This window comes from Nesoenas mayeri, assembly GCF_963082525.1.
Source record: "Nesoenas mayeri genome assembly, chromosome: 28".
Lineage (NCBI taxonomy): Eukaryota > Metazoa > Chordata > Aves > Columbiformes > Columbidae > Nesoenas > Nesoenas mayeri.
Window position 1 is genome coordinate 962922 of NC_137558.1, and position 20647 is coordinate 983568.

The following is a 20647-nucleotide window of genomic DNA, read 5'->3' on the forward strand; positions in this document are numbered from 1 at the left end:
GCGCTGCCGGTTACCTGAGGGACGGCCGGGCCGCGCCGCCGCCGGGGCCTCGCGCTGGTGCCTCTCGCGCTGGGGTTCCCGCCCCCACCCCCCCGCGCCGCCTTCTGCCCCGCGCCTCCCTGCGCGCGAGACTCTCGCGAGACCCGAGGGGGACTTAACGGTGCGGGGACCAATCAGAGGTGTCGGGAGGCGGGGCCTCTTGGGGGGGTGGGGGCTAATGTGGCCACGCCCCCAGGCTGCGGGGACAGCGCGACACGGGGACATCCCGATAGCGGGACAACCCCGCGGCGACACACGCTGAGCCCAGGGCACCCCGATACCCGCACCAACACCCCAAACTCCCGGCCCTGCGGGTGCCAGGTCCCCAGCGCAGGTGTCCCCAAGGGGATGGTGTCCCTGGGGAGGGACAGAAGGAGGTGACAGGCTCCCGGGTGTCCCCAGGGATCAATGACATCCCCAGGGATCAATGACATCCCCGGGGATCAATGACATCCCCGTGGGGACGTGGCTGAGGGCTCAGCCCAAGGGGACAGTGACCACAGGGCAGCGCAGTCCCCAGCTGCGCTGTGCCCCAGTGTCACCCGCACACAAGTGACACCGAACGAGGACACAAGGACACGAGGAGCCGAGACCCCATTATCAAACCGTCTTTATTCCCCTCCTGCCTGCACGAGGCCGGCGTTGGGGTTCTCCTGTGCCCTTCCGCCGGGATTCTCGGCTGGGCAGGGGATGGGGCGCAGGGGCTCTGTCACTGTCACTGTCACCGGCTCCGTCACATGGCGAAGAGGATGAGGAAGGCCACCATGAGGCAGAACAGCCCCATGGCCTCGGAGAGGGCAAAGCCCAAGATGGCGTAGGAGAAAAGCTGCTGTTTCAGCGACGGGTTCCTGCGGGGACATGAGAGGCCGGTCAGCGGGGACACAGCAGTCCTCCAACCCCCCCATTGCCACCCCCCCTGTGTGTGTCCCCCCCAGACCTGGCGTAGCCGATGATGAGGCTCCCGAAGACGGTGCCGATGCCGGCGCCGGAGCCGGCCACCCCCACGGTGGCAGCGCCGGCGCCGATGAACTTGGCAGCGGTGTCGATATCCCGGTGGGTCGCACTGGTCTGGATGGGCCGGGGGGCGCCCGCCCGCGCCTGGGGGGTGACAGTACGGTGGGTTTGGGGGCTATAACCTCACTCCAATCCCCCCCTGGTGCCTCGGTTTCCCCAAACTGAGCTCCCCGCAGCCTCCTGGGGAGCCCCAGAGCAGGCGGGGGGCACAGTTGTGTCCCCACGTCCCTCCCAGGGACTGTTCAGCACCCCCCCCATCCCTCCCAGTGCCTCCCAGTCTGAACTGGGTGCGTTACCTGTTCCCCCCGCACCTCGGGGCTGCTCAGCACGGGGGTGGAGAGGGGCTGGCACAGCACCCGCGAGCTCCTCCTCACCTGCAAGGCACAAAAATCCACCCGGTGTCCCCTGAGGCCACCGCTGTCACCTCTGGGACTCCCCAAACCTGCTCAGCGCCTCGGGGCGCCCTGTAATTAGCAACCATTAAGGGATGCTAAATGAACTTTAACCACAGCAGCTCCGGGCTCCGTGTGGCCCAGGGTGGCTCTAGACCTGCAAAAAGTGTCCCCAAACCTCTCCCCCCGCCGTCCCCAAGGGGGACACGCGGAGGGGACCCCGAGGACAATGGGGTTTGTCGCTACTCACTAGCGCAGGAGCAGAGACGAACTTTGCACAGGCGTACATGGCGAGGGGACCCAGGGACACGGAGGGAGGGACACACGGGCCGGACACGGCTGGAAGAGACAGACAGACGGACACCGTGAGGAGATGAGTGTCCCCAGGGGGACTTGGGGACACACAGGAGGTCAGGTGGGGCGGGACATCTTTGACACCCAGGTGACAGCTCCATGGTGGCTGTTTGGGGCTCAGGAATTTGGGGTCCCGGGGGGTTTCACGTGCCTGGGGAGGGGGGGCAACAGGAGCTCAAGAGGCCCCTGGTCCTCTGGGGCAGCTCTTGGGGGGGTCACAGCCTGGGGACCCCCAGCCCTGGCAGGGGATGTGGGGACTGGAGGGAACAGAGAATGGGGGGGACCCCAGAGTGGAGGGGGGTCACCCCAGAAGGCAGCGTGAAGGGATATCGCCCCAAAACGAAGGAGGGATGGGGGGGCACCCCAAATTTCGAGGTGTTCACCTCAAAAGTCAGGGGATCACCCCAAAACTCGGGGGGAGGAGGTCGACATCCCAAAATTCAGTGTGTATTTGGGGGTGTCACCCCAAATCTCAGGGGGTTGACACTCGAACCCAAAGCAGCTCCTTGAGGGGCGATCACCCGTCTCTGTCCCCACACAAAGTGTGTGTGTGGGGGTCTCTCTTCGCTGCGCCCCCCCCGCCAAGGGCCTCCCGTCCGTCACCCCTGAGGGGGCCTCCCCTCCCGTGTCTCTGTCCCCCCCCGCCCCGATGGGGTCTCTCCCCGCTCCCCGTGTCCCCACCAAGGGGTGTCCCCGGGTGTCCCCCCCTCACCTGCCGGAGCGGCGGCGGGCAGGTCGCGGAGGCAGCGACTGCGCATGCGCGCCCGGAAGCGCCAGCCGGAAGCACCATTGAGAAAGCGCCGCCTGCGGGCCGGGAGGTGGCGGGGCCGGGGGCTGCGCGCCCTCTGCGGCGGCGGGGGGGGCGTGGCCTAGAGCGAGGGGGGCGTGGTCTACAGGGAGGGGCGTGACCGTGCACAGCTCCCCCTGGCGGCGGCGAGCGGCGCTGCGGCCGCGATTTGGGGGGGGGGGCACAAGTGGGTGTGTAGGGGTGCACGGGGTTTGGGGGGCGGGGGGGGGGGCGTGTCTGTGTGTACACGCTTGTGTGCGCAGTGGGTGCTGGGGAGGCCGTGTCACCCCAGAGTGTTGGGGCCCCCCCCAGGGTTTTGGGGGCCCCCTTGGGTGATGGGGGACCCCCAGGGTGATGGGGGGGTCCCGAGGTTGCAGGGGGGGACACGGTCACCCCAGGGTTTTGGGGGCCCCCCAAGGTGATGGGAAGTCCCCAGGTTGCAGGGTGGGACACGGTCACCCCAGGGTTTTGGGGTCCCCCCAGGGTGATGAGGGGGTCCCCATGTTGCAGGGGGGGACATGGTCACCCCAAGGTTCTGGGCCCTCCAGGGTGATGGGGGGGTCCCCAGGTTGCGGGGGGGTGACATGGTCACCCCAGGGTTTTGGGGGCCCCCCAAGGTGATGGGGGGTCCCCAGGTTGCGGGGGGGACATGGTCACCCCAGGGTTCTAGGGGCCCCCCAGGTTGATGGGGGGTCCCCAGGTTGCAGGGTGGGACACGGTCACCCCAGGGTTCCGGGGCCCCCCAAGGTGATGGGGGGGTCCCCAGGTTGCAGGGGGGGACACAGTCACCCCAGAGTGTTGGGGGCTCCCCAGGGTTCTGGGGGCCCCCCAGGGTGATGGAGGGGTCCCCAGGTTGCAGGGGGGGACAGTGTCACCTCAGGATACTGCAGCATTGGGGCACCCCACAATCCTGGGGTCACTGTGACACCCCAGGGTGCTGAGGAGTCCAAGTCACCCCAGGGTGCGGGTGGGGGACAATGTCACCCCGAGGTGCTGGAGGACCGGGGCACCCCAGGGTGCTGTGGGGCCCCCCAGGGTGCAGGGGGGGGGACAGTGTCACCCCTGGGGGGTAGGGGCGCGAGGGCTGTCAGGCGGCCGGATTGATGGGCAGCCCTAATGCGGGAAGCCATAAAGGCAGAGAGAGCCGCTATTAATTAAATCATTGGTATAATTAACTTTCATTAAAGGAAAATCAATAACGAGGAGCCGGGATTGAAGGGAGGCCATCCATCAGCACCCCCCCCCAATAGGGGGGACACGGGGGGGGACGCGGGTGTGCGGGTGCGAGGGCCAAGTGTGCACGGGGGTGGGTGTGCACGGGGGGGTGAGCATGTGTGTGCACATTGGGGGGTGTGCACGTGTGCGAGTGCACGCGGAGGGTTTGCACGGGGATATGTATGTGTGTGCAAGGAGGGTGCATGTGTGTGCACACGGAGGGTTTGCACGGGGACACGGGTGTGTGCAAATGGGTGCGTGTGCACATGTGTGCACGTGGAGGGTTTGCACGGGGACACGTGTGTGCACACGGGGTGTGCACGTGTACATGTGTGTGCACATGGAGGATTTGCACAAGGATACATGTGTGTGTTCCCCATTTACCCCCAAACCTGCCCCAATTCCCCATTTACCCCCAAACCTGCTCCAATTCCCCATTTAACCCCAAACCAGCCCCACCACCCCAATTCCCCCTTTTACCCTCCAAACCAGCTCCAGTTCCCCATTTACCCCCAAACCAACCCCAATTCCCCATTTACCCCCAAACCCGCCCCAATTCCCCCTTTTACCCCCCAAACCAGCTCCAGTTCCCCATTTACCCCCAAACCCGCCACAATTCCCCCTTTTACCCCCCAAACCTGCCCCAATTCCCCCTTTTACCCCCCAAATCTGCCCCAATTCCCCATTTACCCCCAAACCCACCACAATTCCCCCTTTTACCCCCAAACCCGCCCCAATTCCCCCTTTTACCCCCCAAACCAGCTCCAATTCCCCATTTATCCCCAAACCTGCCCCAGTTCCCCATTTACCCCCAAACCAGCCCCTCCACCCCAATTCCCCCTTTTACCCTCCAAACCAGCTCCGGTTCCCCATTTACCCCCAAACCAACCCCAATTCCCCATTTACCCCCAAACCCACCCCAATTCCCCCTTTTATCCCCCAAACCAGCTCCAGTTCCCCATTTACCCCCAAACCCCCCACAATTCCCCCTTTTACCCCCCAAACCTGCCGCAATTCCCCCTTTTACCCCCCAAAACCTGCCCCATCGCCCCCAATTCCCCCCCTAACCCCCCCAGGTTGCCCCCCCCCCCTCGCGGCCTGTCCGTCCGTCCGTCCGTCTTTGTCCGCCTTTCCTCCCCCCTCTTCTTTTTCCTCCCTATTTTATTTGTATTCCCTGATTTAAACCGCGGCTCCATTTGCTGCCACTGACCTTAACGGCTTAAATTAAAAAGCAATGTTCTGTGCGCGCCTGCGAAGCCGCCCAGCCGGGAGGATTTGGGGGGGGTGAGGGCCCCCCCCCGCCTCCCCACCCCCCCCACTTCCCCCCCCTCCTCGGGCTCTGATGGTTTTAATATCAGCGTAATGGCTTTGACCTTGCGATTAATACCGGGATTTGCGAAGCCGCCGCGGCGTGACGGCAAAGCCGCCGCTTTGAGGGGGTTTTTGGGGGGGTGTTGCACTTTTTTTGGGGGGTGTCGCACTTTTTGGGGGGGTGTCGCACTTTTTTGGGGGGGTTTTGGGGTGGGGGGGCGTTGGTGGGGTGTGGGGAAACTGAGGCAGCAGTGGGGGAATATGAGGGTGCTGTGAATTGGTGGAGAAGGGGATGGGGGGTTTGGGGGGTACTGAGGGTTGCAATAGGGGGATGCATGGGGGGGGGCACATACGGGATTGTGGGTACATATGGGGTTTGGGGGGGGCACGGGGGCTGCGAGGGTTACCGGGTGCCCTCGGGGTTTGGGGTACGGGGTGGTGGGGGGCGGCCCCAGCTCTGTCCGCTCCTGATCCCCGTCCCTGTCCCCGTGTCCCCGTGTCCCCGTGTCCCCGGTCCCGGCGCTGGCGCAGTCGCCGCCCGCGCTGCATCCTAATGAGGCGGGGGGGGTGGGGAGCGGGGGGCGGGACCGGGACCGCGGGGACACCGGGGACAGGAACGGGGACAGGGATGGAGGTGGGGACAGGGAAGGGATGGGGACAAGGGATGCAAAGGATGGGGAGCGGGAAGGGGATGGGGACACGGATGGGGACAGGGATGGGGACAGGGATACAGGGACAGGGATACAGGGATGAGGACAGGGATGGGGATGGAGATACAGGGATACAGGGATGGGGACAGGGATGGAGATGGGGACAGGGAAGGGGACCAGAAAGGGATGGGGACAAGGGATGGAAGGGATGGGGACAGGGCTGGGGATGAAGATACAGGGATACAGGGACAGGGATACAGGGATGGGGACAGGGATGGAGATGGAGATACAGGGATACAGGGACAGGGATACAGGGATGGGGACACGGATGGAGATGGGGACAGGGAAGGGGACCAGGAAGGGATGGGGACAAGGGATGGGGACAGGGCTGGGGATGGAGATACCGGGACAGGGATACAGGGATGAGGACAGGGATGGGGACAAGGGTACCGATGCGGGGGGGCAGCTGCCGTTTTGCTGTGGGAGGGTAGAGGGTGGTGGCAGCGCAGCCGCGCTGGGACAGCGGGTGACACTGGGCTGTGGGTGACACTGGGTTGTGGGTGACACCGGGCTGTGGGTGACACTACGAGATGCGTGATCCTGCATCCCAGCCAGATTCAGGCGGCACCCGGGCAGGGGGACCAGCTGATGTCCCCAGGGTGGCACCCAGACAAGGTGACACATCACAAATCCACCTGGGTGGATGCTACACAGGAGTGACAGCTGGAACCCATAGGGTGACAACCGGGACCCATGGGTGACAACCAGGACCCTCAGGGTGACAACCGGGACCCATAGAGTGACAACCGGGACCTTCAGGGTGACAACCAAGACCCATAGGGTGACAACCAGGACCCTCAGGGTGACAATCGGGACCCTCAGGGTGACAGCTGGAACCCATAGGGTGACAACCGGGACCCATAGGGTGACAACTAGGACCCTCAGGGTGACAGCTGGAACCCATAGGGTGACAACTGAGACCCACAGGGTGACAGCCGGGACCCTCAGGATGACAACCGGGAACCATAGGGTGACAACCGGGACCCATGGGTGACAACCAGCACCCATAGGGTGACAACTGGGACCCTCAGGGTGACAACCGGGACCCATAGGGTGACATCCAGGACCCACAGGGTGACAACCGGGACCCTCAGGGTGACAACCAGGACCCATAGGGTGACAGCTGGGACCCATAGGGTGACAGCCGGGACCCTCAGGGTGACAACCGGGAACCATAGGGTGACAACCGGGACCCTCAGAGTGACAGCTGGAACACATAGGGTGACAACCGGGACCCATAGCGTGACACCCAGGACCCATGGGTGGCAACCGGGACCCACGGGTGCCACCAAGGCGGGCGCCATGGCCAGAGGGACGTGCCGGTGGCCGCCCGGTGCCACCGCGCACCTACGCGTGAAATATCACCCCATAAATCCACGCCCCGTTGTGTCTTATCGCTTAATTAACCCATGGAACGATGTGATCCCGAGGAGCCCAAGGGGCTGGCGTCATGGGGGGCGTGCGGATGGGGGGGATTAGCGGCTGTTGAGGCGGGGGGGGTGGATTTTTGGGGGGAATTCAGGGGTTTTTGATCTCTTTGGTGATGAGGGGTTGAGATGTGACAAATTAATCCCCTGAGATTTGGGGTGCGCACCGAATCGTGCCACAAATCACCCTTAACCCCCGCACTGTGTGCCCGAGCCATCCCTGTCCTCTCTCATCCTAACAGCAGCTCCATGGAGCCTTTTTGGGGTGAAAGGGGGTTAAAATGGGTCCCCCCACACCCACAATGATGAGCAGGGGGTATCCAAACACCACCCAACCCCTCCGGGCGCCGCCGCGCTCGGCTCCATCTCCCGACCTCCCTCCACGGGGTATTTTCTTCTTCTTTCTTTTTATTTTTACAGGCTTTTTTTTATGACAAACTTTACTTTACATCTGACATTTAAAAGCTGATCGGATCTTCCCTCCAGGACAGCAGGAAATGGAGATATTTATTGGGGTCTCGGCGATGCTGGGAGAGCCGCGAGATTTACTCCGACAGCGCGGCAGGATTATAGATCTCGTCTGCCCGGCCGGTGCCGCGGGAGGGGACGGCGATTTACTGGGGACCCAGGGCTCTTTGGGTCCCCTTGGAGGGGTTTTGCTGGGAAACAAGAGCTATTGGCTTCACCGTGTGTCCCTCGGCTCTTTGGGGACATTCCGCAGGTTGGGGACAGCACCCAGGACTTGAGGACACGTCTCATGGTCATGGATGAGGGGTTTTTTGCAACCGGGGACCGTTTCTTGGACCTACAAGTCTCTGAGGTTGGGGAGGGTGTCTCAGAACCTGGGTTGGTGTCTTGGGATGGTGACTTGGAGTTGGGGACGTCTTGGATCAAGGGACAATGTCTCAGACCTGAGGATGGTGTTTTGGGGGAGCCTTGGGCTGGAGGGTGGTGGCCCTGGTTGGGGACAATGGCTTGGACTTGGGGACACGTCCCATGGTCATGGATGAGCGGTTTTTTGCACCCGGGGACCGTTTCTTGGACCTACAAGTCTCTGAGGTTGGGGACGGTGTCTCAGAGCCTGGGTTGGTGTCTTGGGATGGTGACTTGGAGTTGGGGACATCTTTGATCAAGGGACAACGTCTCAGACCTGAGGATGGTGTTTTGGGGGAGCCTCGGGCTGGAGGATGGTGGCCCTGATTGGGGACAATGGCTTGGACTTGGGGACACATCCCATGGTCATGAATGAGCGGTTTTTTGCACCCAGGGACCGTTTCTTGGTCCTACAAGTCTCCGAGGTTGGGGACGGTGTCTCAGAGCCTGGGTTGGTGTCTTGGGACGGTGACCTAGAGTTGGGGACGTCTTGGATCAAGGGACAACGTCTCAGACCTGAGGATGGTGTTTTGGGGGAGCCTCGGGCTGGAGGATGGTGGCCCTGGTTGGGGACAATGGCTTGGACTTGGGGACACATCCCATGGTCATGGATGAGGGGTTTTTTTGCACCCGGGGACCGTTTCTTGGACCTACAAGTCTCTGAGGTTGGGGACGGTGTCTCAGAGCCTGGGTTGGTGTCTTGGGATGGTGACTTGGAGTTGGGGACGTCTTGGATCAAGGGACAATGTCTCAGACCTGAGGATGGTGTTTTGGGGGAGCCTTGAGCTGGAGGGTGGTGGCCCTGGTTGGGGACAATGGCTTGGACTTGGGGACATGGTTTGGCTTGGGAGGTGGCGTCTTGGGTCAAGGGGTTTTGGAGCTGGGAATGATATTTGGGGATGGGGGACGGTGTCTTGGGTTGGAGGACAGTGACTTGGACCTGGGGTCACATCTGGGGTGAAGTGACAGCGTCCCAGACCTGGGGACAAGCCCAGCGTCAAGGACACCACCTCATCTTGGGGACATCCCCAATGTGGGGACATCCCTGACGTGGGGACATGCATTGGGCGAGGGACACTGTCTCAGAACGGTGACAACACCTCAACCCTTGAGGACACCCTGAGGCCCAGGGTGGGTGTCTCCAGCCCTTTGGGGACACAACAGCTCCCAGCTTGGGGACACCAGCAGGATGTGGGGGGACACGGGGACTGGCCGTGCGTTCCGGCACCCACTGGTACATCACGGTCCCTCCTCACACCTAAAACCGCACAAATCAAACATTATCGCTGCCTTTTCGCGCCCCCAACGCTCGTTTTCCATCACTAACGAAGGCGATTTCCCCGGCCTGGGAGGGAGGTCACCGCTTGGGGACCCCCCAGGGACCCCAAAATCCTCTTCATTTGCTGCATTTGAGCACAAATATTCCCGGGGGGGAGTTTAACCTGGGAAAGGCAGCTTGAATTTGGGGTTCAAAACTATCGGTGTGAGTGTGACCCCCATATGAGCGTCACCTCTATATGAGTGCAATGATCCCATATGAGTGTGACCCCCCCTCATGTGAGTGTGACCCTCCATATGAGTGTGACCCCCCCCATGCCAGTGTAATCCCAAGGTGGGGTCTAGCAGGGCCAGGATGGGGTGATTCTGCAGGAAGGGGGATGCTGAGGGGGGTCCAGGGATGCCATGGGGGTGGCAGGGATGCTGCAGGTCCAGGGATGCTGTGGGGGGGGTTCAGGGGATGCTGTGGGGGGCACCTGGGATGCTGCAGGTCCAGGGATGCTGCAGGGGGGGCTGGGGATGCTGCAGGTCCTGGGGATGCTCAGTTGGGGGCGGGGATGCTGTGGGTCTGGGGATGATGTAGGTCCGGGGATGCTGTGGGTCTGGGGATGCTGTGGGGTGGGCTGGGGATGCTATGGGTCCAGGGATGCTGCGGGGGGCCCTGGGGATGCTGCGGGTCCAGGGGATGCTGCGGGGGACCCTGGGGATGCGGACGGTCCAGAGGATGCTGTGGGGGGCCCTGGGGATGCTGAAGGTCCAGGGGATGCTGTGGGGTGGGTTGGGGATGCTACAGGTGCGGGGCAGCCTGGGGATGCTACAGGTCCAGGGGATGCTGGGGGAGAGGTCCAGGGATGCTGCAGGGGGGCCTGGGGGTGCTGGGGGGCCTGGGGATGCTGCGGGTCCAGGGATGCTATGGGGCGCTGCCCTGGGATGCTGCAGGCCCGAGGATGCTGCGGGTCCAGGGATGCTGTGGGTCCAGGGATGCTGCAGGGGGGTCTGGGGATGCTGGGGGGCCTGGGGATGCTGGAAGGAGAGGTCCAGGGATGCTGCAGGGGGGCCTGGGGGTGCTGGGGGTCCCAGGGATGCTGTGGGGGGCTGCCCTGGGATGCTGCGGGTCCGAGGATGCTGTGGGTCCAGGGATGCTGTGGGTTCAGGGATGCTGCGGGTCCAGGGATGCTGTGGGTCCAGGGATGCTGCGGGGGGACCCGGGGATGCCGGGGGGGGGCCCGGGATGCTGCGGGCTCCATGGCGACGGTTGCCGGGTGACGGCGGAGCCGGCGGGGCGCGGGGAGCGGCGGGAGCGGCCCCGGGAGATTGATGGGAGCGGAGCGGCCCCGGGAGCCACCGGTGAGTCACCGAGTCACCGCCCGGCGCGCCGGCGGCCCCGGGGGCGGGGGGACACGGGCAGGGGGCAGTGCGCCTGAGTGGGTGTGAGTGAGTGGGTGTGAGTGGGTGTGAGTGTGATCCGTGTGTGCGCACGAGTGTTAGTGTGATCTGTGTGTGTGATCTGTGTGTGCATGTGTGAGTGTGCAGTTGTGTGTGTGTGTGTGCATCTGTGTGTGCATGTGTGTGTGTGATCTGTGTGTGTGCATGTGTGTGAGTGTGTGTGTGTGCATCTGTGTGTGTGTGTGCGAGTGTGCATCTGTGTGTGCATGTGTGTGAGTGTGATCTGTGTGTGCATGTGTGTGTGCATGTGTGTGCGCGCGTGTGTGATCTGTGTGTGTGCATGTGTGAGTGTGTGTGTGTGCATGTGTGTGAGTGTGTGTGTGCATGTGTGTGCATGTGTGTGAGTGTGATCCGTGTGTGTGCATGTGAGTGTGATCTGTGTGTGTGTGATCTGTGTGTGCATGTGTGTGTGTGATCCATGTGTGTGCATGAGTGTGAGTGTGATCCGTGTGTGTTCATGTGTGTGAGCGTGATCTGTGTGTGCATGTGTGTGAGTGTGTGTGTGTGCATGTGTGAGTGTGCATCTGTGCGTGTGTGCATGTGAGTGTGCATCTGTGTGTGCATGTGTGTGAGTGTGATCTGTGTGTGTGCATGTGTGTGTGATCCGTGTGTGTGTGCGTGTGAGTGTGATCTGTGTGTGCATGTGTGTGAGTGTGATCTGTGTGTGTGCATGTGTGTGTGATCCGTGTGTGTGTGTGTGCGAGTGTGATCTGTGTGTGCATGTGTGTGTGTGATCCATGTGTGTGCATGAGTATGTGTGATCCGTGTGTGTGCATGAGTGTGAGTATGATCTGTGTGTGCATGTGTGTGTGTGATCCGTGTGTGTGCATGAGTGTGATCTGTGTGTGCATGTGTGTGTGTGTGCATGTGTGTGAATGTGTGTGAGTGTGTGTGCGTGAGTGTGATCTGTGTGTGTGCATGTGTGTGAGTGTGCATCTGTATATGCATGTGTGTGAGATCTGTGTGTGCATGTGTGAGTGTGATCCATGTGTGTGCATGTGTGTGTGTGCATGAGTGTTAGTGTGCATTTGTGTGTGTGCATGTGTGTGTGCATGTGAGTGTGCATTTATATTTGTGCATGAGTGTGAGTGTGCATCTGTGTGTGTGCATCTATGCGTGTGCATTTGTATTTGTGCATGAGTGTGAGTGTACATCTGTATGTGTGTGTGCACGTATGTGTGTGCACCTGTGGATCTGTGCACTTGTATGTGTGTGTGTACATGCATAAGTGTTCATTCATGTATGTGCATGTATGTGCATGTATGTGTGTGTGCATGTGCACGTGTGTGTGTCTGTATGTGTGTTTATGTGTGTATGCAGGCATGAGCGTGTGTATGGGGGGCTCTGTGCACACATACCCCTGCACACGCGTGTGTGTGAGCTGAGTGTGCAGCCCGGGTCTGTGCACACGTACCCCTGCACACGCGTGTGCACACACATGCTGCTGCCACCACACCTCCCCATTTACACCCCTTCTCCTCCTCGTGCACACACGACGCTCCCCCCAGCTCCACCGTAACCCCGATATTTTGCCTCAGCTGCGCTCCCTTTATTTTTGGGGTGAAAAGAGGGGCTTTTGGTGCTGCTCTGCAGGTGGAGGGGGGGGCGAGCTCTCGGCTCTTTCTTCCTCATCTGCTCTCTGCACTGCACCACCATGCTACGGAAAATAATATCCCCGCAGCGGCGAGCGGGGGAACATAAAATAAATGGGAAAAGAAGAAGGCAGCGAGAACCGAGGGAGTGTGGGGGGGCGGGCAGAGCTGGGAAAGGTCACCCCCTCTGGGAAAAGCCACTTGGGGACCATCCCTTACCATGGCACCCACCTTTATCCAGTCACCCCCATCCTGCAGCTGGGAACTGTCCAGAGCCCCAAAATTGCCCCTGCAGAATAATAATAAATAACAATAAATAATTAAAATTAATAATAAGTAATAATAGATACCGTCCCCCCGCTGCATGGAGCAAATGGTTTGGGTGCCCGTGGGTGGGTGTCGGGGTGCTGGCGCCGGGCGCAGCTTCGTTAAGGGCCCCCAGTTCCAGCAGTGGAGTGAGGAGCAGTGATTTATAGGCACCAAGCTCCCCCATCCATCCCCCCCCGCCCCGCAAACCTGCGCCAAAATGGGGGGGGGGGGGGGGGGGGGCACGAATCAATCCGGCGTCTTTTCTCCCAATATTTTCTGCGGTTCCTTTGTTCTCCCAAGGAAGGTGTCAGGGCTGCGGGGGCCGCCTGCCGGCTCCTCAGCTTTTCCCACCATTTCTAGATGATTTTCCTTCTCCTTCGGGCTTTCCATCTAAACTGGGATCTTTTTTGCCCCCGTTGGCCCCTCTCTGGACCCCCCATCCCTATTGGGGTGTTGGGAGTGGAGAGGAGATATGGGGATGGGTGGTGGGGTGGGGTGGTGGGACAACGGGATAAGGTGATGGGACATGGAATTGGGTGGTGGGACATGGGGTGGGGTGATGGCACACGGGGTGAGGTGATGGGACATGGAATGGGGTGGTGGGACATGGAATTGGATGGTGAGACATGGGGTGGGAAGGTGGGACACAAGATGGGGTGGTGGGACATGGGGTGGGAAGGTGGGACACAGGATGGGGTGGTGGGACATGGAATGAGGTGGTGGGACATGGAATGAGGTGGTGGGACATGGGGTGAGGTGGTGGGACATGGGGTGGAGTGGTGGGACATAGAATCGGGTGGTGGGACATGGGGTGAGGTCATGGGACACAGGATGGGGTGGTGGGACATGAGGTGGGGTGTGGGACATGGAATTGGGTGGCGGGACATGGGGTGCGATGATGGGATGGGGCTGCATCACCAGCCGGGTCACAGACACCCCTGGGTGCCCCACAGGGCCAGGATGGGTCCCGCAGCACCCAGGGTGCTCAGGGGAAGCGCTACAGGACAGGGGGGCACCCATGGGCGCTCGGGTGGTCCCAAGGACGAGGCGCGGGGTCCCCTGGGCTGGGATGGGCGGGGGGGGGGGGGGGATGGAGCCAGCAAATCCCCATTTTCGGGCCAATTGCTCCCCCCTCCGGGCTCGGCCAGGAACGCAGCGAAGCCACCGCCCCGGGACCCCCCAGGACCTGCCACCCACCCGGGGGGTTCCCCAGCACCCCAAAACCCCAGCGACCTCAGTCCCAGCATGACCCCCCCAGCACCCACCCCCAGCGAGTCTAATAAAGCTTCAGCTCACTGGCCTCTTTGCCTAATTCCCCCCAAATTTGCCCCACTCTGCGTGTTTTCCCCCCATCTCCCAAATTTGCTTGAGAAATCCCCAAAAAAAGGGCAAAAGTTATTCGGGGTGGGGGGGAAACTGGATGTTGGGGTCAGGGGGTGCAGTGGGGTCCCCTCCTGCTGTCACCCCCATCCCAGCTCAATGTTGGTGTCCCCAAAGCCAGGGCAGCGGTTTGGGGATGACACTGAGTTCCGGGGGGGTCCTGTGGCCACCCCGGTGTCACCTCGATGTCACTGGGAAATGGGATTCGTTCCACCAGCCCCGGTGACAAAAGGAGGGGACAAGAGCCACCGGAAAATGAATATTCAAAAGAGATGGAAAACCCATTATAACAGCTTCGTTTTCATCCCCATTACAGCCCATTAAATCAACGCCGAGGCTGCGAGGAAAGGGGGGGACAACCCTGCATTGGGGGGGACACAAATTGAGCCACCAGCTCTGCCCTGGGGACACTTGTGCCAACACGGCCCCTCCAGCACCTCCCTCCCTTCCGTGCCTCAGTTTCCCCACATGCTCGTCCTGCCTGTCCTTGTTTTCCCACCCAAAGGGAAATGCGGGTGGGGTTTAGTGGGGGCGAAGCTGCTTCGCTGCATTTTGGGGCTGAAATTTGTGCCCCCAAACCCCCAGAACTTTGAGGCCGCGGTGCCGCCCGAACCCCAAAGCTGATAGAAGCGGAGCTACCGCCGGCTCCGCCGCGGCTTTTATGGTGCCGAACGCTAATACGGGTAATACAGGGAGGTCGTAAAGCTGCCACGGGCAGAGCCGCAAAATGGCCGGGGAGACCCATTTTGGGTTAAAAATGGGCCAAATAGGGAGCGGTGCCCCTGGCGCTCTCACCCTTCCCTGCAGGAAAGTGCCCTAAGAGGGGTTTATCCCCTGGGGGTGCTCTGGGATCAGCTCCTGAACCCCATTTTTCATTGTCAAGGTGGGGCCACCCAATGTGTCGGGGACCCAGGCGTCCGGGGGGCCCAATGTGCCGCCCGGCGCGTGGCGCGTCCTCGTCCGGTGGTGCTGGTGTTGGGGACCCAGGCGTCCGGGGGGCCCAATGTGCCGCCCGGTGCGTGGCGCGTCCTCATCTGGTGGTGCTGGTGTCTGGGACCCAGGCGTCCGGGGGTCCCAATGTGCCGCCCGGCGTGTGGCGCATCCTCATCTGGTGGTGCTGGTGTCTGGGACCCAGGCGTCCGGGGAGCCCAATGTGCCATCCTTGTCCTTCCCGCCGTCCTCGGCGGGTACCGCGGGGACCACTTTCCAGCCCAACGGCCGCCGCGTTGGCCGGGGATGCTCGGGAAGGGGAAGAGCAGCCCAGGGAAGGTTTCCATGGCAACGGCCAAAAAAAACCCCCCAGGAAAGCTGTCGGTTGTGCGGTTCGGGTAAGGGCCGTCATTTGTATGCAGGCGGGCGCGCTGCGCCTTGCGAAGAGCAGAAAATCAAAGAGGCGAAGGCGGGAGCGTGGTGCCGGGGGGTTATGCGGGAGGTGGGGGAGCGGCGTGGCCCCCCTGGTGTTTAGTGCTGTCCCCGGTGAGGATGGATGAAGATACAGGGATGGGGACAGCGATAAAGAGACACAGGGATGGGGACAAGGGTACAGGGATGAGGATGGAGATACAGGGATGGGGACAGGGATAAAGGGACACAGGGATGGGGACAAGGGAACAGGGATACGGGGATGAGGATGGAGATAGAGGGATACAGGGATGGAGACACAAGGACACAGGGATGGGATGGGGGACAGGGATAGAGGGATGGGGACAAGGATAAAGGGACAGGGTTACAAGGATGGGGACATGGATGGGAATGGGGACAGGAATACAGGGATGAGGATAGGGACAGGGATACAGGGACACAGGGATGGGGACAAGGATACAGGGACAGGGATACAGGGACACAGGGATGGGGACAGGGATACAGGGATGGGGATAGAGATGGGGATGGAGATACGAGGGGGGATACAGGGATGGGGACAAGGATACAGGGACACAGGGATGGGATTGGGGACAGGGATACAGGGCTGGGGACAAAGATACAGGGACAGGGATACAGGGATAAAGGGATGGGGACAGGGATGGGGACAGAGATATAGGGACAGGGATACAGGGATGGGCACAGGGATGGGGACAGGGACAAGGATACAGGGCCAGGGATACAGGGACAGAGGGCTGGGCGATGCCGCAGATCTCCCCCCCAGGAGCACAGATGCTTTGCAGGGGGTGTCCCCAGATGTCCCCAGATGTCCCCAGGATCGCCGTGATTTACGGGCCAGACATCTGGCTGCTTTGTTCGGCGCGGGCGCCGCAGCCCTTTGTCCGCAGCGCTCCCAAAACGGGCGCTTTTCGCCTTTTTTTCCCCTTCTCCCCGCAGCGTTTTAGCCTTTTCCTGCTCATTTTCTGGGAAAAGGGGGGTGAGGACAATGGGGACACGGGGGGGCGAGGTGCCGCGATTGGGGTGTCACCGTAGCTTTAAGGTTCGGGGTGACAGCCATGCAGCCCAGACACCACAATGAGGGGCGGCTGTCACCTACACCCCCAAATTCACATCTCGCCCTTCACCCCCCGCCCCAAATAAACATCCAATTTGGGTTAAAACCACCCCAAAACACAGCAGGGAAGAGCTGCCGAATGCTCGCTTAACCAAAATGCTCCATTTTCTCCCCAAAATCAATTTCATTCCCTTGTAGCGACGCCCCCAGGAAGATGCCGAGATGAAAAAGAACCACGGATGACGGCAAAATCACCTTTTTCCCATCAATTTCCACCATTTCTTTGCTGTGTCCCATTTTTGGGCAGCGCCACAAGCACGACCACCCATAGCAACGACTCTTTTTTGGCGGAGAAACCCTCAATTGGACCATTTTCAGCCTTAAAGTGTGAAATGCGGGAACATCCACCTACGGGTCCGGTTGGAGGAGCCTCGACCCCCCCATTTCAACCCCAAAATCCACATTGTCCCCCAACACCAAGCGCATTAAAGTCCATTTTTAAGCCTCAATTTTACCCAGGAGGGGGAAGATTTTGAAGCATCTCGGGGTGCGGCTGCTGGTTTGGGGTTATTTTGCCATTCCTAAAAATCCACTTTACAACCCACTTGAAACTCCCCAGCTTGAAAAATGACCCAAAACCCCAAATATTCACCCCAACCTGTATTTTCTCCACTTTCTATCTATTAACCGGCGTTTCTGCTCCTTGCGGGAGGCGATGGAGCCTCGACCGATGCCGGCTCCGTCGCTCTAATATATCATCTTTATTTCCCGTTGTAAGTGACAAATTGTTCTGTGTTTTATACCCGATCCCTTCAGGCAAAGGGGCTGCGGGATGCGCTTTTTTCCCCCCTTTATTTTTCGGTATTACCTGGGGAGGCCCAAAAAAACCCCCATAACATCAAATCATAGAATAAAACCAAGTTAAAACAGTCCGAACGAATAGAGCTGGTGGTTAATGAGCACCGCGGAGATGCTCTATAAACCTCAGCAATGCTGCAGGGATGGGGAATAAAATGCGACCGGGTAAGGATTTTCCCCCTTAAATCGTGTTATTCCCCCCCGTAAAATACACCAGGGTGGGGGGGGTTTCCCGCATTCACTTACGCCCCCAAAATCCCGCTTATTTCCCCTCAAAACGCTGCAGTGCGAATGAAAACCCCGCATTGGAATAAATAATATGCTTTTCTGTATTATTTGCCATGCAAAAAGGTTTGATTATTCTCCTTAAAACGCCGTTTCCGGCGGGATTTTAATTGTCTTTGGAAAGGTCATGATGATGCTTTTCAACCCCCCCCCATCGCTGCCCCGGGTTCTATTTGGCTTTATTTATTTGCCCCCCGGGAAAGCGGCGCCGGGCGCGTTCGGCTTGAAAATCCGCCGCTTCGGTACAAATAACGCGGCTAAAACTCCAAAGAAAAGGGGAAAAAAAGGAACATAAAGAGCTTATTTTCCGGGCTGAAACCCTCGTGTCTTTGCTGTTCGCCCCGCGCTCCCCGCACTGCGATTTATTTCCTTAAATCCACCTTTTTGGACCTATTTTTTGAATAGGTTTAATGGTGGGGGTGTTCATCAAACCCGTCGCCGTGGAACGACGAGACGGCCAAACCCCCAAGAGACCCAAAACCCCCGCGAATCGCCCCATTTTGTGCTCATTTCATCTCATTGCAACCCCCGGCTGAGCCGCCGCATCCCAGGGCATCATTTTGGGGTCCAATTTGCCTTTTGGGGGCAGGTTTAGTGGCCATTTCTCTGCTTTCAGTAGCCACGCAGCTGGGGGGTATATTTGGGGGGGGGGGGCAAAGATGCGTTTTCCACCCCGAAGGCACAAATTTAGGGGGAAACGGGCTAAAAATGAGCAAATCATCTGCCGACAGCACGCGGTCGGGGGATGCTGCAGGTTTTTCTCCTCCCGTTTTATGGGCGATTCGATCCGTTTCTGGGCTGTTTATAAATATCTTTGTCTATAAAAAAATAAGGAAAATATATATATATAAAAGGGAAAGGAGCCGTCGGCCCCGGGCGCTTCCATCGGTCAATAAATTAAAGTAGGAAACGAGATGTGGGACAATGGAAAATACGGGGGAAATAGGCTTTTAATGGGATGTAACGCGGCTGGGAAATGTCACCCGTGGGAGGGACGTTCGGGGCTGGGGAAGGGGACCAAGGCCACGGGGGTGGCGGTGGCAGAGGGGTGAACCCCCCCTTTGGTTCGCCTGCCTCAAAAGCGCAATTAAACGGTTGCATCGAGGGAAAATGAGCAATTAGGGATTCGACTCAACCTGTGAATATGGACACGGGGACCCCCAAGAGGTGGGAAAAGCCCCATGTTCCCCCCAGACACCCCAAAAGGGGATATTAGTGGAATTAACGTCCCTTTTCCAGGCTGCCCCCCCTCCCAGATGCTCTGTTTCTTAATTCTATGAGATGCGGCGAAGTCCGAACGCTGTAAATTTGGGGGTACCGGAGCGTTTCTATACATCACAAAGCCCTTTGGGGGTGGATGCGACAATGTTTTGGGGTCACCCCCCATCTCCCCAACCCCATTTTCTCCCATCCCTGCAGCACCACTAATAAATCCCACTTTTCCAGCCCGATTCTCCATCCCGCTTCATTTTCCATTCCGGTTTTCCAACCGCTTTTCGACAGGGGGAGCGTTGTGTCCGCGCATCCAGCCCTTATTCCAGAGCACCTCGGAATATTGGGAGCGAGCTTTCTCGCCTCCTCGCCAAAATCCGACCCGATTTGGCCAATTTGATTAATAACAAGGAGGAAACACTTAACGGGTCCCGGAGGAGGCGGCTGGGAAAGGGGGAGACGCTGCAGCGGCGGCTTCTGCAAAACACTGGAGCACAAACTCCATGAGCTATTGAAGCCAAGCAGAGGGCAGCGAGCCCCGGGGAGGCGATTCCAGCTTTGCAGCCTGGCCAAATTGGGTAGAATTCAGGCAAATCCTGCCAAACCCTGCAAAATGCTGCAAAATCCTGCGCCGTTTGCAGAGCAGCATCACCCGCGGATGCGGTTTTGCTTTTGCACCAGGACATTGCCACCTTGGCTTTGCTTTTGCACCAGAGCATCCCCACCTTGGCTTTGCTTTTGCACCAGAATATCCCCATCTCAGCTTTGCTTTTGCACCAGGACATCGCCACCTTGGCTTTGCTTTTGCACCAGAACATCCCCATCTCAGCTTTGCTTTTGCACCAGAACATCCCCACCTTGGCTTTGCATCATAGCAGCATCCCCACCTTGGCTTTGCTTTTGCACCAGGAGAACATCCCCACCTTGGCTTTGCTTTTGCACCAGAATATCCCCATCTCAGCTTTGCTTTTGCACCACAACATGCCCATCTCAGCTTTGCTTTTGCACCGCAACATCCCCACCTTGGCTTTGCTTTTGCACCAGGAGAACATCCCCACCTTGGCTTAGCTTTTGCACCATGGGAGCATCCCCATCTCAGCTTCGTTTTTGCACCAGAACATCCCCATCTCAGCTTTGCTTTTGCACCATGGGAGCATCCCCACCTTGGCTTTGCTTTTGCACCTTGGTTTTGGTTTTGCACAGGGGAAGAATCCATGTTGCAGCTTTGGTTTTGCACCAGGGGAACCTCCTCATCTTGGCTTTGCTTTTGCACCAGGAGAACGTTCCCACCTTGGCTTTGCTTTTGCACCAGAACATCCCCATCTCATCTTTGCTTTTGCACCACAACATCCCCACCTTGGCTTTGCTTTTGCACCATGGGAGCATCCCCACCTTGGCTTTGCTGTTGCACCAGGAGAACGTTCCCACCTTGGCTTTGCTTTTGCACCAGAACATCCCCATCTTGGCTTTGCTGTTGCACCGGTCATTTCGGGCAGAGGAAAGAGAAGGAAAGAGGAGAAATACGAATTAAAGAGATTTAAATCAGCCTGTGTGCTGACAGTGGAGAAAAAAACCCCAAAGAATTAAAAAACCCCGGGTTAATTCTATTCTACTTGCTGATCAAAAGGCAAACTGGCTGCAGGCGAGGAGGGAGCGGGTTTGTTGGGTGGAAAAGGCGGCGGTTTCGCATAATCCACGAGGGTTTTACCTCTCCAGGGTGCGTTTTCTGAG

At 59.4% G+C, this 20647-nt stretch overlaps 2 protein-coding genes across 3 annotated transcripts in view; both read right to left on the bottom strand.

The window, feature by feature from the left end:
- LOC308050401 (cyclic AMP-dependent transcription factor ATF-7) overlaps nt 1–58 on the bottom strand; it is a 51799-nt gene extending 51741 nt beyond the window's left edge. Inside the window, exon 1 of the mRNA XM_080360508.1 lies at nt 15–58. The gene's annotated coding sequence lies outside the window, so the exon portion shown is untranslated. The remainder of the gene's footprint in view (nt 1–14) is intronic.
- Nucleotides 59–638: 580 nt separating this feature from the next.
- On the bottom strand, nt 639–2575 carry ATP5MC2 (ATP synthase membrane subunit c locus 2). 2 transcript variants are annotated; one of them, XM_080360516.1, is made up of 5 exons: nt 2512–2575; nt 1696–1784; nt 1350–1427; nt 977–1137; nt 639–887 (listed from the first exon to the last, which is right to left on the bottom strand). In XM_080360516.1, exons 1-5 carry the CDS (start codon nt 2555–2557, stop codon nt 773–775), a joined length of 489 nt encoding a protein of 162 aa, XP_080216642.1. In that variant the 5' UTR covers nt 2558–2575; the 3' UTR covers nt 639–772. The 2 variants fall into 2 exon arrangements, with proteins under 2 accessions (XP_080216642.1, XP_080216643.1); XM_080360517.1 differs by lacking the exon at nt 1350–1427 and having other exon boundaries at nt 2512–2572.
- Nucleotides 2576–20647: the final 18072 nt, after the last annotated feature.

Bases quoted from the DNA above. Each gene is read 5' to 3' on its own strand.
- ATP5MC2 (XM_080360516.1), bottom strand. From the start codon at position 2,557: ATGCGCAGTCGCTGCCTCCGCGACCTGCCCGCCGCCGCTCCGGCAG. The intron at 1,785-2,511 runs GTGAGGGGGGGA...TGTCTCTTCCAG, and splicing joins GCCCGCCGCCGCTCCGGCAG to CCGTGTCCGGCCCGTGTGTC. The intron at 888-976 runs GTCTGGGGGGGA...ATGTCCCCGCAG, and splicing joins CTCATCATCGGCTACGCCAG to GAACCCGTCGCTGAAACAGC.